This window comes from Lynx rufus, unplaced genomic scaffold (genome assembly GCF_022079265.1).
Source record: "Lynx rufus isolate CCGP_SWC_20201006 ecotype Redwood Valley unplaced genomic scaffold, mLynRuf1.p SCAF_10, whole genome shotgun sequence".
NCBI lineage: Eukaryota > Metazoa > Chordata > Mammalia > Carnivora > Felidae > Lynx > Lynx rufus.
In genome coordinates, this window is record NW_025814824.1 from 42115406 (window position 1) to 42129636 (window position 14231).

Below are 14231 nucleotides of genomic sequence, written 5' to 3' on the forward strand. Positions count from 1 at the left end.
AGACAGAGACAGAGTGTGAACAGGGGAGGGGCAGAGAGAGGGAGACACAGAATCCGAAACAGGCTCTAGGCTCTGAGCTATCAGCCCAGAGCCCGACGTGGGGCTTGAACTCATAAGCCATGAGATCGTGACCTGAGCCAAAGTTGGCCACTTAAACAACTGAGCCACCCAGGCTCCTCAGAGCATGTGACTCTTGATCTCCAGTTTGTGAGTTCAAGCCCCAGGTTGGATGTAGGCTTTACTAAAAAAAAAAAAAAAAAAAAAAAAAAAGAAAGAAAGAAATGAAATATATGTTTATTAATGTAACTTTAATGATGAAACTAAGTTTAATGAAGTATGTGATGTTGGAATTAAGAATATATAACCAGAGAAGTTAGCCAGTTATATTTTTTGTTAGATTTTTAGGTGTTTTGAAAACTTGTCCAGTCATTCATAAAGAAAAAAAAATTTAAGAACCTAAGGTATAATTAGAATCCTCACCAGTGTTAGTAGTTGTATTTTAGTATGTGACTCTTTTTGTGCAATTATTTTTCACAATTATAATTTATTTTTTTTATTTTTTTTAACGTTTTATTTATTTTTGAGACAGAGAGAGACAGAACATGAACGGGGGAGGGGCAGAGAGAGAGGGAGACACAGAATTGGAAGCAGGCTCCAGGCTCTGAGCCATCAGCCCAGAGCCCGACGCGGGGCTTGAACTCACGGACTGCGAGATCATGACCTCAGCTGAAGTTGGACGCTTAACCGACTGAGCCACCCAGGCGCCCCACACAATAATAATTTATTGAGAGACTACTTTGTGCCACATTTTGTAATTAGACTTACTTCATTATTTTCCCTGGGTTCTGATAGGCAAATTATTTATTTAAATATAGGAAATAGTTTTCATGTTTGTTGAATTCATTCCTCCAGTAGAATTCATTCCTCCTATTATGTTGCCAGACAGTAAACTAGGTGCTGGGAGAGTACAAAAAAGTACAAAAGTTTTGGATGTCTGTATCTGTAAAGTTGATACTTATTTCCATGTCAGCTGATAAGTGAAAGTCAAGACCAATACACTACTAAGATAATTTAGATTCAGATCTCCAAGCATTTAGTCAACTCTTTCATAGGCTGAATTTGATAAACTTTATGAGGAGTAGGATTTTTAAATTTAAATTATTTTTAAAAGTTTATTTCTTTGAGTAATCTCTACACCCAATGTGGGGCTCGAACTTACAACTCCAAATCAAGAGTCATATGTACTTCTGCCTGAGCCAGCTGGGTATCCTAATTTAAATTTTAAATTACTTGATTCTGTGTCAGAGTTATGGAGTAGGAATAAATAATTTATGAGTTTTTAAATGTTTATTTTGAGAGAGAGAGAAAAAAGGTTTGAGTGGGGGAGGGCCAGAGAGAGAAGACAGGATCTTGAAGCAGGCTCTGTGCTGACAGCAGAAAGCCCAGTGCTGGGGTTCACACTAATGAACCACATGATCATGGCCTGAGCTGAAGTCAGACACTTAACCAACTGACCCACCCAGGTGCCCCTTTATTTTTAATTAATTAATTAATTAAACTTTTTGTTTTGTTTTTTGGGAGAGTGCAAGCAGGGGAAGGGCAGAGAGAGGGGGTCAGACGATCTGAAGCAGGCTCTGTGCTGACAGGCTGATAGCAGTGAGCCTGATGTGGGGCTTGAACTCACGAACCGTGAGATCATGCCCTGAGCCCAAATTGGACACTCAGCTGACTGAGCTACCCAGGTGCCCCTTTTTAAAATTATTTTAAAAGGACCTATTTATGTGCCCCAAAGAAGGGAAACTATAAAGAGGATATGATTGGCAATAGTTTTCTGTTTTAATAATGTCTGGAATAGTTTGGCAATTAGTTTTGTGTTTTTAGGGGGACACTTTATTTATTCTTGCATGTGAAAGAGGGTCTTTTTAGTAATTTAAGGTATAAACCACATTGAAGATTACACAGCATTAAATAACTGAAAAACTTGGGGCACCTGTGTGGCTCAGTTGGCTAATTGTCTGACTCAATTTTGGCTCAGGTTATGATCTCATTGTTGGTGAAATCAAGCCCCTCGCATCATGCTGTGTGCTGACAGTGTGGAGCCTGCTTGGGATTTTCTCTCTGTCCTCCTCTCTGCCCCTCCCTTGCTTGCTCTGTCTCTCAAAATAAATAAATAAACATTTAGATAAATAAATAACTGGAAAAGTCACAAAACTAATACGGTAGTCTCACAATCCATTTATAACATTTTATTACTTACAAAAGAACTTGCTTTTTTTTTTCTTTTTTTTTTTTCAACGTTTATTTATTTTTGGGACAGAGAGAGACAGATCATGAATGGGGCAGGGGCAGAGAGAGAGGGAGACACAGAATCGGAAACAGGCTCCAGGCTCTGAGCCATCAGCCCAGAGCCTGACGCGGGGCTCGAACTCACGGACCGCGAGATCGTGACCTGGCTGAAGTCGGACGCTTAACCGACTGCGCCACCCAGGCGCCCCGCTTTTTTTTTTCAAATAAACTATCACTTATACATTTGAGTGTTTTTAGGTGACAAAGGGAATCTGAATACCGTTGCTGACCACAAATTAAAAAAAAATAATAACAACTTTAGAAATTTGTAAATTAGAAAAAAGAAAGAATTTGTTGTTACTTTCTCTTTGTGAAGATAGAACAGGAGATGTGAAATAACCATTAACTATCAACAATGGGAAAAAGAGAAAAAAATGTACAAATTAAGATGTAAAGATTTTTTTTCATCATATTTTTTGACTTCTTGCTATATCTCTTCAACTGTGCTAGAGCTAAGTCCTTTGTTATTAAGTCATAACTTATTTAAGTGGAAGTAACTTATTTAAGTGGAAGTAACTAAAGAAAACCTACTTTTTTATATTTTTACTTAATAACCTTTCTTTTAAAAAAAATTTTTTTTTCAACGTTTATTTATTTTTGAGAGACAGAGAAACACAAAGCATGAGGAGGGGAGGGGCAGAGAGAGAGAGGGAGACACAGAATCCGAAGCAGGCTCCAGTCTCCGAGCTGTCAGCACAGAGCCCGATGTGGGGCTCGAACCCACAAACCATGAGATCATGACCCGAGCCGAAGTCAGACACTTAACTGACTGAGCCACCCAGGTGCCCCAATAATAACCTTTCTTAATATTTTAGTTAGAAAAGTTGAGGTGAAAATACATGTAAATCTTCCCTATTTTGTTTTGAAGGGAGCTGTAAGATAAATTTCTAGATAATATTTGTTTGAAGGGATTTTGTTATTTCCTCAGCATACCTTTTAAAACTAGAGATATTAGAGCACATTATGTTGCGTAGTTTATATTTTCTTCTAGGCAGGTTACGACATGTGATTTATATAGTGACATTTCTTGTCTTTAACTCAAATCCTCCCTCCCTTCTGTCCCTCCCTTCTGTCCCTCCCTCCCTCCTTTCCTCCCTTCCTTCCTTCTTTCCTTTCTTAAGTTTATTTATTTACTTTGAAAGAGGGAGAGAGAGAGAATGGGGGAGAGCAAAGAGACACAGAGAGAGAATCCCAAGCAGTCTCCGTGCTATCAGTGTGAAGCCCCACCAAAGGCTCCATCTTAGGAACCGTGAGATCATGACCTGAGCTGAAATCAGTAGGCGCTTCATTAAGAACTGAGTTACTCAGGTGTCCCAACCCAAATTATTTTAATACCGAAATTCTAAATTCTTGGTTCTAAAAGTATAAAGTAAAGCATGATATATATAGGACTGTTTAGGAAAGGTAGTAGTCTCTTCTACTCAGACTGTCAAAAGTCCTTTAAAAACAAGTAAATAAAGTAGATCAAAGATTTGAGCATTAAAAAAGGAAAACAAAAATTTTATAAGAAAGTATAGGTACATAATTTTTTTTTAATTTTAGAGAGAGTGTGCGTGTGCATGTGCAAATGGGGAAGGGACAGAGAGAGAGAGAATCCCAAGCAGGCTCCATGCACAGCACAGAGCCTAACGTGGGGCTTGATCCCATGACCCTGGGACCATGACCCAAACTGAATTCAGGAGTGAGATGCTCAACTAACTGAACCACCCAGGCATCCCATAGGTAGATACATTTCTAATCTCTGAGTAGAGAAGGCTGATTAGAAAAATTGGTACATGAAGTCATTAAGCCATAATGGGAAAGATGGATACATTTGAATATATAAAACTAATAACTTACCCTTTTCTGAAATGCTTCATCATAAATAAATATGCAACAACATACAAGAGAAAAAATTATTTGTAACACGTTTGGTAGACATAAGTCTAATTTTAAGATTTCTAGCAATAGTTCTTATATTTTGTTGGCAGAACTTAGTCATATACCCATAGGTAAGAGGGGCCTGTCTTTTAATTCTTTTAATTGGGCAGCAAAAAGCCAAATGGTTTCTAATAGGAAGGAAAGAATGGATGATGGACACAGACATAAAATATCTGCCACACAAGTAAACCTAACCAATCAACCAACCAAATATAGTATTATAAAATGAAATGTGTTGTGAAAAAATTTAATCAGGGCAAAGGGTTATCAAAGACTTAAAGGTTTCGGTGGCTACAAATATAGTAGAGAAGACTTCTCTTGAGGTGATATTTAAGCAAAGACCTGAATGAAGTGAGGAAATAATATACATGAAAATCTGATGGATGGTACATGTGCAAAGGCCCTGGTACAAGTAGAGCAAAAAGACTAGTGTGAATGATGAATGAACAGAGTGATAGATGAGGTTGAGGAGGTGTGTATGGGGCTGGAGAATGTGGGGTTTTGTAGCCTTGATACAGAGTTTGGATTATTTTCCTAATCTGATGGGAATGCAGTGGAGATTTTTGAGCTATAAGGAGGCTAGGGGAACCATCATAGATGGCTAGGCAAGAGAAGAGGTTGACCTGAACTAGAATGGGATATATTTTGTAGGTAATAGAACTTTCTAATGGTTTGGATAGGAAATGCGAGGAAGAGAGCAACCAGAATTGACTTGTAGGTGTTAGGCCTTTGAAGAAATGACTAGATGGTGGTGTCATTTTCTGAGATGCATAGGAGTAGGTTTGTGAAAGAGTAGGAAATCAAAAAGTTTATTTTGGATAAGTTAAATCTGAGATACCTATTAGGTATTCAAGTGGAATTATTGAGTAGGCAGTTAGAAATCGGAGTCTGCACCTAGGGGTAGAGGAAATAGCTAAGGCGGGAAATGTGGAAGTCCTTAGTGTAGAGTTGATACATGAAACCATGGAACTATGAGGTCCCCTAGAGCCATGGTTCTTATTTAATCCTGAGTGTACAGAATCACCTGAGGAACTTGTAAAAAATACTGGTGCTTGAACTTACCCGAAACCAATTAAATCAGAATCTCTAGATAATCACTATTTTTAAAAACTTCCCCTAAAGTGATTCCTAACTCTCAACCATAGTTGATGACAATGGACCTAGGCAGTAAGGACTAAAATTGCTCATTGTCTATGGGATTTGGCTACATAGGGGACCTTAAAAAAGGAATTTAACATCATAGTAGGGAGGGACATCTGACTGGAAGAAGTAATAGAGTGAATGAGGTGAGGAAGTGGAGACTGTGTTTATAGGCAACTCTTCCAAGGAATTTTGCTGAAATGGGGAGCTGAAAAATGGAGCTGTAAATAGAGAGCAATTCCCTTTTAGAGCAAAATAACTGACATTTAGCATTCCATCATTTATACCCTGAAGTGTGGGTGGTAGAAATAGTTGAAGTGAATGTGGGTTACTAGTGTAAGAACTTCTTAAAATAAAGCTTTCCTGCTACAGTTTTCAAGAGTCTACTTTATAGTTCTAGAACTAGAGATCAAGAAACATTTTTCATTTTAAAATTTAATGTAGTGTCTTCTCTGATACAGCTACAAAGCAATGCATTAAAAATGTCTTTTGTTTCTTTAAGGCTGATAAAGAATTTGTATGGTCTCTGTGGAAACGTCTCCAGGTGACAAACCCAGATCTCACACAAGCAGTCAGTTTGGTTGTAGAACGGTGAGCTTCCAAGTAATTTTTTCATGAGTATTTGGTTTGTTGAATTTGCTTTGCTTTATTATTAAAACTTGGCATTAGGCCCCTAAAGAGATTTTATTTCCAAATGAATGTGAAGCATGATATTAATAATTATTGGACTTATTTCAAGGGGTGCCAGTTAATAAATATAAATAGGCCATATCTCCTACTTATATTCTGATGTATTTGGAAGGTTTGGAGGTAAGAGATAAAAGTGTGACTTAGACATTGTGTGTGTGCGTGTTATGTGTGTGTCTGTTTATGTCGGTGTGTTGAGCTATTATGACACAACTTTAAAAATTAGAGAAGTACCTGTTACTTGGTTTTTTACTCTGAAACTGCCTCTGTTGACAACTTTCTAGACATGATCCTTCCTAGACATGGCTCAGTTTTCCCCTAAGGTAATTGCAGTGTGTACCTGAAAGCCTGGGATGACCTTGCCAGAATAAAGTAATCTGGAATAGGCTGAGGGATTTCGCTTAGCACTCTGTATTACCCTGTAGGGGATGCTCATTGATTCAACTATATATTACTGGGCCTCTCCTTGGTCATTAGAAATAGCAGAGTGATGCTGGGTACTCCTTACCAAACATTTGGTGTACGGTAGTCCCATGATGCTTAGCATAGCAATTAAAACACTTGCTTTCGTATTAAATGGATTTCAGTACATTTCCTAAATGAGAAGCTAAGCATATAGATGGATGCCGTTTCCTGTGTCTTTATTGGAATCATGATTATATAATCTGAATATCAGTTTTTGATAACTTGACCTTTGGTATGTCTGGCCCTAGGATCATTCCAGTGTTGTCTGGAATTTGACTTTTAAAAATCTGTGATAGATACCTATGTACAGTTTTACCATTCTCCATTATTGTGGACTCTTAAAGTAGTATATTCACCTTCTCTTCATGTTACTTATATGTCTCATTCATCAATCAGTTTTTCCCTTTCGATAATCAGAATTAAGCCTTTTGTTGAAGTACCTTATTATTTCCTTGAGATGAAATGTGATCACTCTCAGTTGCATTCTGTTTTCTAGCCAAATAAGCCTTCTAGAAGAAACATTCTTGGGACTTCAGTAGTAATTTCTGTGATTTTTTTCATTATCCTCCTCTCATTTTATTTGTATATTCCAGCTTTCTAATTTGTTATTTTTTAAACTAACTAAAACTGTCTTTAATTTTCACTTTCCTCTTGGTTGAGAGAGAAATATTAACATATTGTTGAGTCCTCTTTCTCACCCTTTGAGATTTCTACTTTTTAATATACATAATACACATACAAAAGTATATATACACACTTTGTAAATAAATGCACATATATTTTGTGAGTATACTCAAAAGCCCTATGCTGATAAGATATATAATGGGAAATTTTGGAGATTATTACTTTACAGCTATGATTCTCAAAATTTTAGTGTGCCTAAGCTATACCTAGTGAATTTATTAAAATGCAGATTTCTGGGATTTTTCCCTAGATCTACTGAATCTCTAGCAATGAGGTCCAGAAGTCTTAAAATTTTTTTTTAAGTTTATTTATTTACTTTGAGAGAGACAGAGACAGCATGAGCAGGGGAGAGGCAGAGAGAGAGGGAGAGAGAGAGATTCCCAAGCAGGCTCTGCAGTCAGTGCAGAGCCCAGTGCAGGGCTTGAACTTGAAACCGTGAGATCATAGGGGCACCTGGGTGGCGCAGTCGGTTGAGCGTCCGACTTCAGCCAGGTCACGATCTCGCGGTACGGGAGTTCGAGCCCCGCGTCAGGCTCTGGGCTGATGGCTCAGAGCCTGGAGCCTGTTTCCGATTCTGTGTCTCCCTCTCTGCCCCTCCCCCATTCATGCTCTGTCTCTCTCTGTCCCAAAAATAAATAAACGTTGAAAAAAAAAAAAAAAAAGAAACTGTGAGATCATGACCTGAGCTGAACCTGAGTCGGATGCTTCTTTTTTTTTTTTTTTTTTTTTTTTTTTTAACTGAGCCACCCAGGCACCCCTAGAAGTCTTTTAAAAACAGCTCTCCAGGGGCGCCTGGGTGGCTCGGTCGGTTAAGCATCCGACTTCGGCTCAGGTCATGATCTCACGGTCCGTGAGTTCGAGCCCCGCGTCGGGCTCTGTGCTGACAGCTCAGAGCCTGGAGCCTGTTTCAGATTCTGTGTCTCCCTCTCTCTCTGCCCCTCCCCTGTTCATGCTCTGTCTCTCTCTGTCTCAAAAATAAATAAATGTTAAAAAAAAAAAATTAAAAAAAAAAACAACAACAAAAAAAACAGCTCTCCAGATAATTCTGATGTTGTAGTTCATAGGTCATACTGTGAGATACTTTGAAATTTGAGTTGACTTTTGAAACTGGAAGCCTATAAGTGGCATTTATAACTTTATAATTATGTGAACATTTATTTCCTAGAGAACCATGTAGTATGTTTTGACTTGTGAAAAAGGAAAAATGGTATACCATTGAATCTTTATTTTTCAAAAAAAGAATATTCTCAAAATCAAAGTCAAATACACTGTCTTTGTATAGTCCACTAGTTACCCAAATAATGTTACATTTAAGTCTGTTTAATATCTGTGCCTTGATCTTCCTAGACAACATTTTTCCCCTTGGAATTTCTAATAGTCCTTCTTTTCTGCTTTCTTATCATAAAGAATGTCTGTATTTGTTTAACAGCCTAAGACATTCTTCCTTGAGCCTTTTGGCTTATGGTATGAATTTGGACCAGTTGCTTTCTACACCTACTCATAGCTGTTACCTTAGATTTTCTTTTCATTGTACTCTTGGACTTGTTCCACAGTTCCTGGTATCCCATATCTTTCTTTTTGTTGGGTTATGTTTTCAACATTATTTCTGAGAAAGGATGCACAAGTCACTTTCTGACTCCTTACATGCCTGAAAATGTCTTTCTTTTGTCCTTATGCTTGATTGATAGTTTAGCTGAACGTGCAATTTTATGTCCACATAATTTCCTTCAGATTTTTGAAAGTATAGCTCTGTTATCTTCTTTTAGCATGTAGAGGTGCTACCAAGTGTATTTGTGATCCAGTGTAAGTATGATTCTTTTTTCTAGATAGCTTGCTTAAATTAAACTTTCAAGATAGTCTCTTTGTATGTAACATAGTAAAATTTCAATATCAGCTATTAATTTGGGTTTTTTAAAAATCCAACCTTCTCAGCCTTTGGTGGGCCCTTTCAAACTTAAGACTTAAGATTTTCTTTTGATTAAGGAAAGTCATCTTTGGCCATTTGCTGTAGGCAAATGCTTCAAGTGAGTGAGAGACTCAGCTTTTTGATAAATGGTTCCTTTATTAGTCTTCTTGACTACTTTGGGCTTCTGTTCTCTGTATTTACTAATTGGGTACTTAGAGTCTCTTTGAGCATCTTTGAGAAAAAGCATCTTCCTCTTCCACTGTAGGCATCATTTAGATTTTGATTTGATTTTTCTTCTCTGGGTTTGTGAGCACATCCTTCTGTGTTTCCAATGTTTCTCACATTTATGGTCAATTTTGGCCCCTTTTCTTATTTTCCATGCTGATAGGTATTTATTCAATTCAATGTGATTTGTGGAAGTCAGTATCATCTTCACCAAGTTAATCATCTTTAAGAGGAAATACAGTATCATTTTTACTGGTTACAATATATTTTTATTATTTTGATACACCATATTTATATTTAACTGGTATCTTGTTTTGATACATTAAGATTATTTTATTTTTTTTAAAATCGTATGATCATGCTGTGATGAATGGCCTTCTGGGTAAATCTTTGCCTGCATTGTTAGTTTCAAGTAGTGCTGCTGCTGTCATAGTGGTGTAGGCTGAGATTGCTAACCATACTGAAACGAATAGGTTAATCCTGCTCCATTAAAGAATCATACTGAAACGAATAGGTTAATCCTGCTCCATAAAGAATCATACTGCTCCAAATGTCAATACCCTTTTGGGAAAATGCCTATCTGCAACTTTTTTAACTTTTTAAACTTTTTGACACTTTATTATAATTTTCTGGTAAGTTTTTTTGTGGGATGTCTGTGTACAGGGATACCTTGGAGATGTTGTGGGTTTGGTTCCAGACCATCACAATGAAATGAATATTGCAATAGAGCAAGTCAAATGAAGTGTTTGGTTTTCCAGTGCTTATAAAAGTTATGTTTATACTATACTATAGTCTATTAGTGTGCAATTGCATTATGTCTAAAAAAATAATGTACATACCTTAATTTAAAATACTTTATTGGTTCAAAAAAACCACTTTATTCCTAAAAAAATGCTAACCATCATCTGAGCTTTCATTGAGTTGTAATCTTTTTGCTCATGTAAGGTCTTGCTTTGGTGTTGATGGCTGATCACTGATAAGAGTGGTAGTTGCTGAAGGTTGTGGTGGCAATTTCTTAAAATAAGACAGCAATAAAGTTTGCCATATCAATTGACTCTTCCTTTCTAAAACATTTCTCTGTAGCATGCAATGCCATTTGATATCATTTTACCCACAGAATTTCTTTCAGAATTGGAGTCTATCCTTTCAAACCCTGCTGCTACTTTGTAAACTAAGTTTATGAAAGATTCTAAGTCCTTTGTTGTTGTTTCAACAATCTTATGGCATCTTCACCAAGAACCACTCAAGAAACTTCTTTCTTTGTTCATCCATTAGAAGCAACTTTTTATCTGTTAAAGTATGATTATGAGATTGCAGCAGATCAAACGTATCTTCAGACTCCACTTCTAATTCTAGTTCTGTTGCTATTTCTACCACACCTGCAATTACTCCTCCCACAAAAGTCTTGAATTTGAATTCCTCAAAGTCATCCAATGATGGTTGGAATCAACTTCTCAAAACTCCTGGTAATGTTGATATTCTGACCTCTTTCCATGAATCATGACTGTTCTTAATGGCATGTGGAATGGTGAGTCATTTCCAGAAGCTTTTCAGTTGATTTTTTCCAGATCCATCAGAAGAACCATGATCCATGGCAGCTGAGAGTTGAAATGACTCCTGGATGTATGGGCTGCAGAATGGATATTTTGTTAGCAGGCATGAAAACATTGTATGTCTCCATCAGAGCTCTTGGGTAACTAGGTGGATGGCCAGTGAGCTGTAATGTTTTGAAAGGAATCTTTTTCTGAGAAGTGGGCTTAAAAACAGTGGGCTTAAAATATTTAGTGAACCATGTTGTAAATAGATGTACTGTCATTCAGACTTTGTTGTTCCATTTATAGAGCATAGACAAGTAGATTTAATGTAATTCTTAATGGCCCTAGGATTTCCAACATGGTAAATGAGCATTGGTTTCAACTTAAAGTCACCAGATGCATTAGCCCCTAACAAGAGAGCCAGCCTGTTCTTTGAAGTTTTGAAGTCAGGCATTGACTTCTCTCTGGCTATGAAAGTCCTAGATGGCATCATCTTCTAATACAAAGCTGTTCTGTCTGCATTGAAGATCTGTTATTTAATGTAGCCACCTTTATTAATTCTCTTAGCTTGATCTTCTGGATAACTTGCTGGGCTTGTACATTGAACAGCACCTGCTGCTTCACCTTGCATTTTTGGGTCATGGAGATGGTTTCTTCTCTTCAACCTCATGAACCAATCCCTGCTAGCTTCAGTTTTTTTCTCTATAGCTCTTTACCTCTCTCAGCCTTCACAGAATTGAAGAGAGTTGGGGCCTTCCTCTGGATTAGGCTCTGGCATGAGGGAATGCTCTGGCTGACTTGATCTTCTCTCCAGACCACTAAAACTTTCTTCATATCAGCAGCAAGGCTGTTTAGCTTTCTTATCATTTGTGTGTTCACTAGAGTAGATATTTTAATTCCCTTCAAGAACTTTTCCTTTGCATTCACAATTTGGCTAACTTTTTTTGGTGCAAGAGGCCTAGCTTTTGTCCTGTCTCAGCTTTCAACTTGCCTTTTTTCACTAAGCTTAATTATTTCTACCTTTTGATTTTTTTTTTTTAATTTTTTTTTCAACGTTTTTTATTTATTTTTGGGACAGAGAGAGACAGAGCATGAACGGGGGAGGGGCAGAGAGAGAGGGAGACACAGAATCAGAAACAGGCTCCAGGCTCTGAGCCATCAGCCCAGAGCCCGACGCGGGGCTCGAACTCACGGACCGCGAGATCGTGACCTGGCTGAAGTCGGACGCGTAACCGACTGCGCCACCCAGGCGCCCCTCTACCTTTTGATTTTAAGTGAGAGATGTGCAACCCTTCCTTTCACTTGGACACTAGAGGCCTCTGTAGGGTTATTAATTAGCCTAATTTCAATATTGCTGTGTCTCAGGGAACAGGGAGGCCTGATGAGAGGGAAAGAGATAGGGGAATGGCTAGTCAGGGGAGCAGTCAGAGCACACACAATATTTATCAATTAAGTTTGCCATCTTATTTGCATGTGGTCCGTGGTGCCCCCAAACAATTATAATAGTTTGAAATGTTGCGAGAGTTACCAAAATGTGACACAAAGATGTGAAGTAAGCAAATGCTGTTGGAAAAATGGTGCAAATAGATTTGCTTGACATGGGATTGCTACAAACCTTCCATTTGTGAAAAACTCAATTATCTGCCAAGCACAGTATAGCAAAGCACAGTAAAACGAGGTATGCTTATACACATATTTGTGTGTATGTGTTTTATTTTATTGTGGAATATTTCAGTTAGATGCAAAGGCAGAGGTAATATATTAATGAATTCCCATGTTTACTCACCACCCAGGTTGAGTAATTATCAACACATGGCCAATATTATTTTATCAATAAACTTACTTCCTTCTGCTTCCCTGCTCCCTCTACCGCTAATGGATTATTTTGAAGCAAATCCCAGACATCATGTTATTTTATCCACAATTACGTAAGTGTTGACAGTCAGTTCTTGTTATTCACAGCAGTTATGTTCAATAAAGTCATTGCAAACATTGAATTAGTCAACACTGGACCACTACTTCTGGGGAAATAAAGGTTTAGGTTCCTGTGAACTTTGGCCACAACTTTTTGTCAACTGGTCAACATAAAACATTGTTTTATGTATATTTCTCTTTGAAGATATCTCATTTAATATGTATTGTTGACTCATTACCTTTGAACTCATGATAGCCTGTATAACTCATGCCTGAACAAAGATTGTTTAATACATTCTTTACTTCATGAGGCACATCACAATTTTCTTGTGTTTAGGAACACCAACCACTATGCTTGGTGATCATTTGTAACAGTGAAATCATCAACAGAAAGTGTAAAATTGTGAAAAATTTGGCACTAAAGTGAGAATAACACTTGTTTATGGTATGAGAACTGAAACAGAATGGCCCCTTGTTTAACCTCAGCTGGGAACATGTGGTTTGGGCGACTTAAATTTTTTTTTGCTGCCTTGGGCATGCCTGCAAATGACTGAGAAATGCCATGGGTATTGGTTGTAAGCTTACAAATGAATTTTAGCAAATAGACAGATTCACAGATTCTAAGTCCTTGAATGAGAGTTAACTTTGTCTGTAAAAGATAAGGGCTCTTTTTTTTTTTTTTTTTGATAAGGGCTCTTTTTAATATAACCATGGAATCTTTATCATAGTTAGAATTCTCTAGTTATTCCCTAATACAATTAAATACCCAGTCAGTTTTCAGATTTCTGGAATAGTCTCATACTTCTTTAAAAAGTTGGTTTGCTCCTGGGGCGTCTGAGTGGCTCAGTTGGTTGAGCATCCAACTCTTGATTTTGGCTTGGGTTGTGATGTCATGGTTCATTAGATTGAGCCCTGTATTGGGATCTGCGCTGACAGCATGGAGCCTGCTTGGGATTCTCTCTTCTTCTCTCTCTGCCCCTCCCCACCTCAAAATAAATAAATAAACTTAAGAAAAATAAAAATAAAAAGTTAGTTTGTTCTTATGAGGATCCAAACATAGTCTACCCACTGAATATATAGATTCCATATCCTTCTCTTCTGTCTTTCTCTTCACAACATTAAAAAATAAATAAATAAGTTGGTTTATTTATCCTATAGAGTTTCTCGCATTTTGGGTTTTTCTGATTGTAATATTCTGTACCCTATAAGTATCATAAACTTGTAGTTACACCTAGAGTGTTATTCAGATTCAGGTCTGATCTTCTTAGGTATTATTATATAATACTTATTACATCATGTCAAAAGGCACATCGTGTCTTATCCAGATCCTTTTGTGATAACTTTGATCAGTGGATTATGTCTCTTTAGTCACTTTAGAACAGCCTGTATTCTTTCTATTTAATGGCATC

General features: G+C 37.4%; 1 protein-coding gene across 2 annotated transcripts in view; it reads left to right on the top strand.

Annotated features, from left to right (window-relative positions):
* Positions 1 to 14231, top strand: part of CNTLN (centlein) — a 317305-nt gene that overhangs the window by 3475 nt on the left and 299599 nt on the right. For both annotated transcript variants that reach the window (XM_047064802.1, XM_047064799.1), the window contains exon 2: positions 5909 to 5997. In XM_047064802.1, the coding sequence (XP_046920758.1) occupies positions 5909 to 5997 (89 nt within the window). The remainder of the gene's footprint in view (positions 1 to 5908; positions 5998 to 14231) is intronic.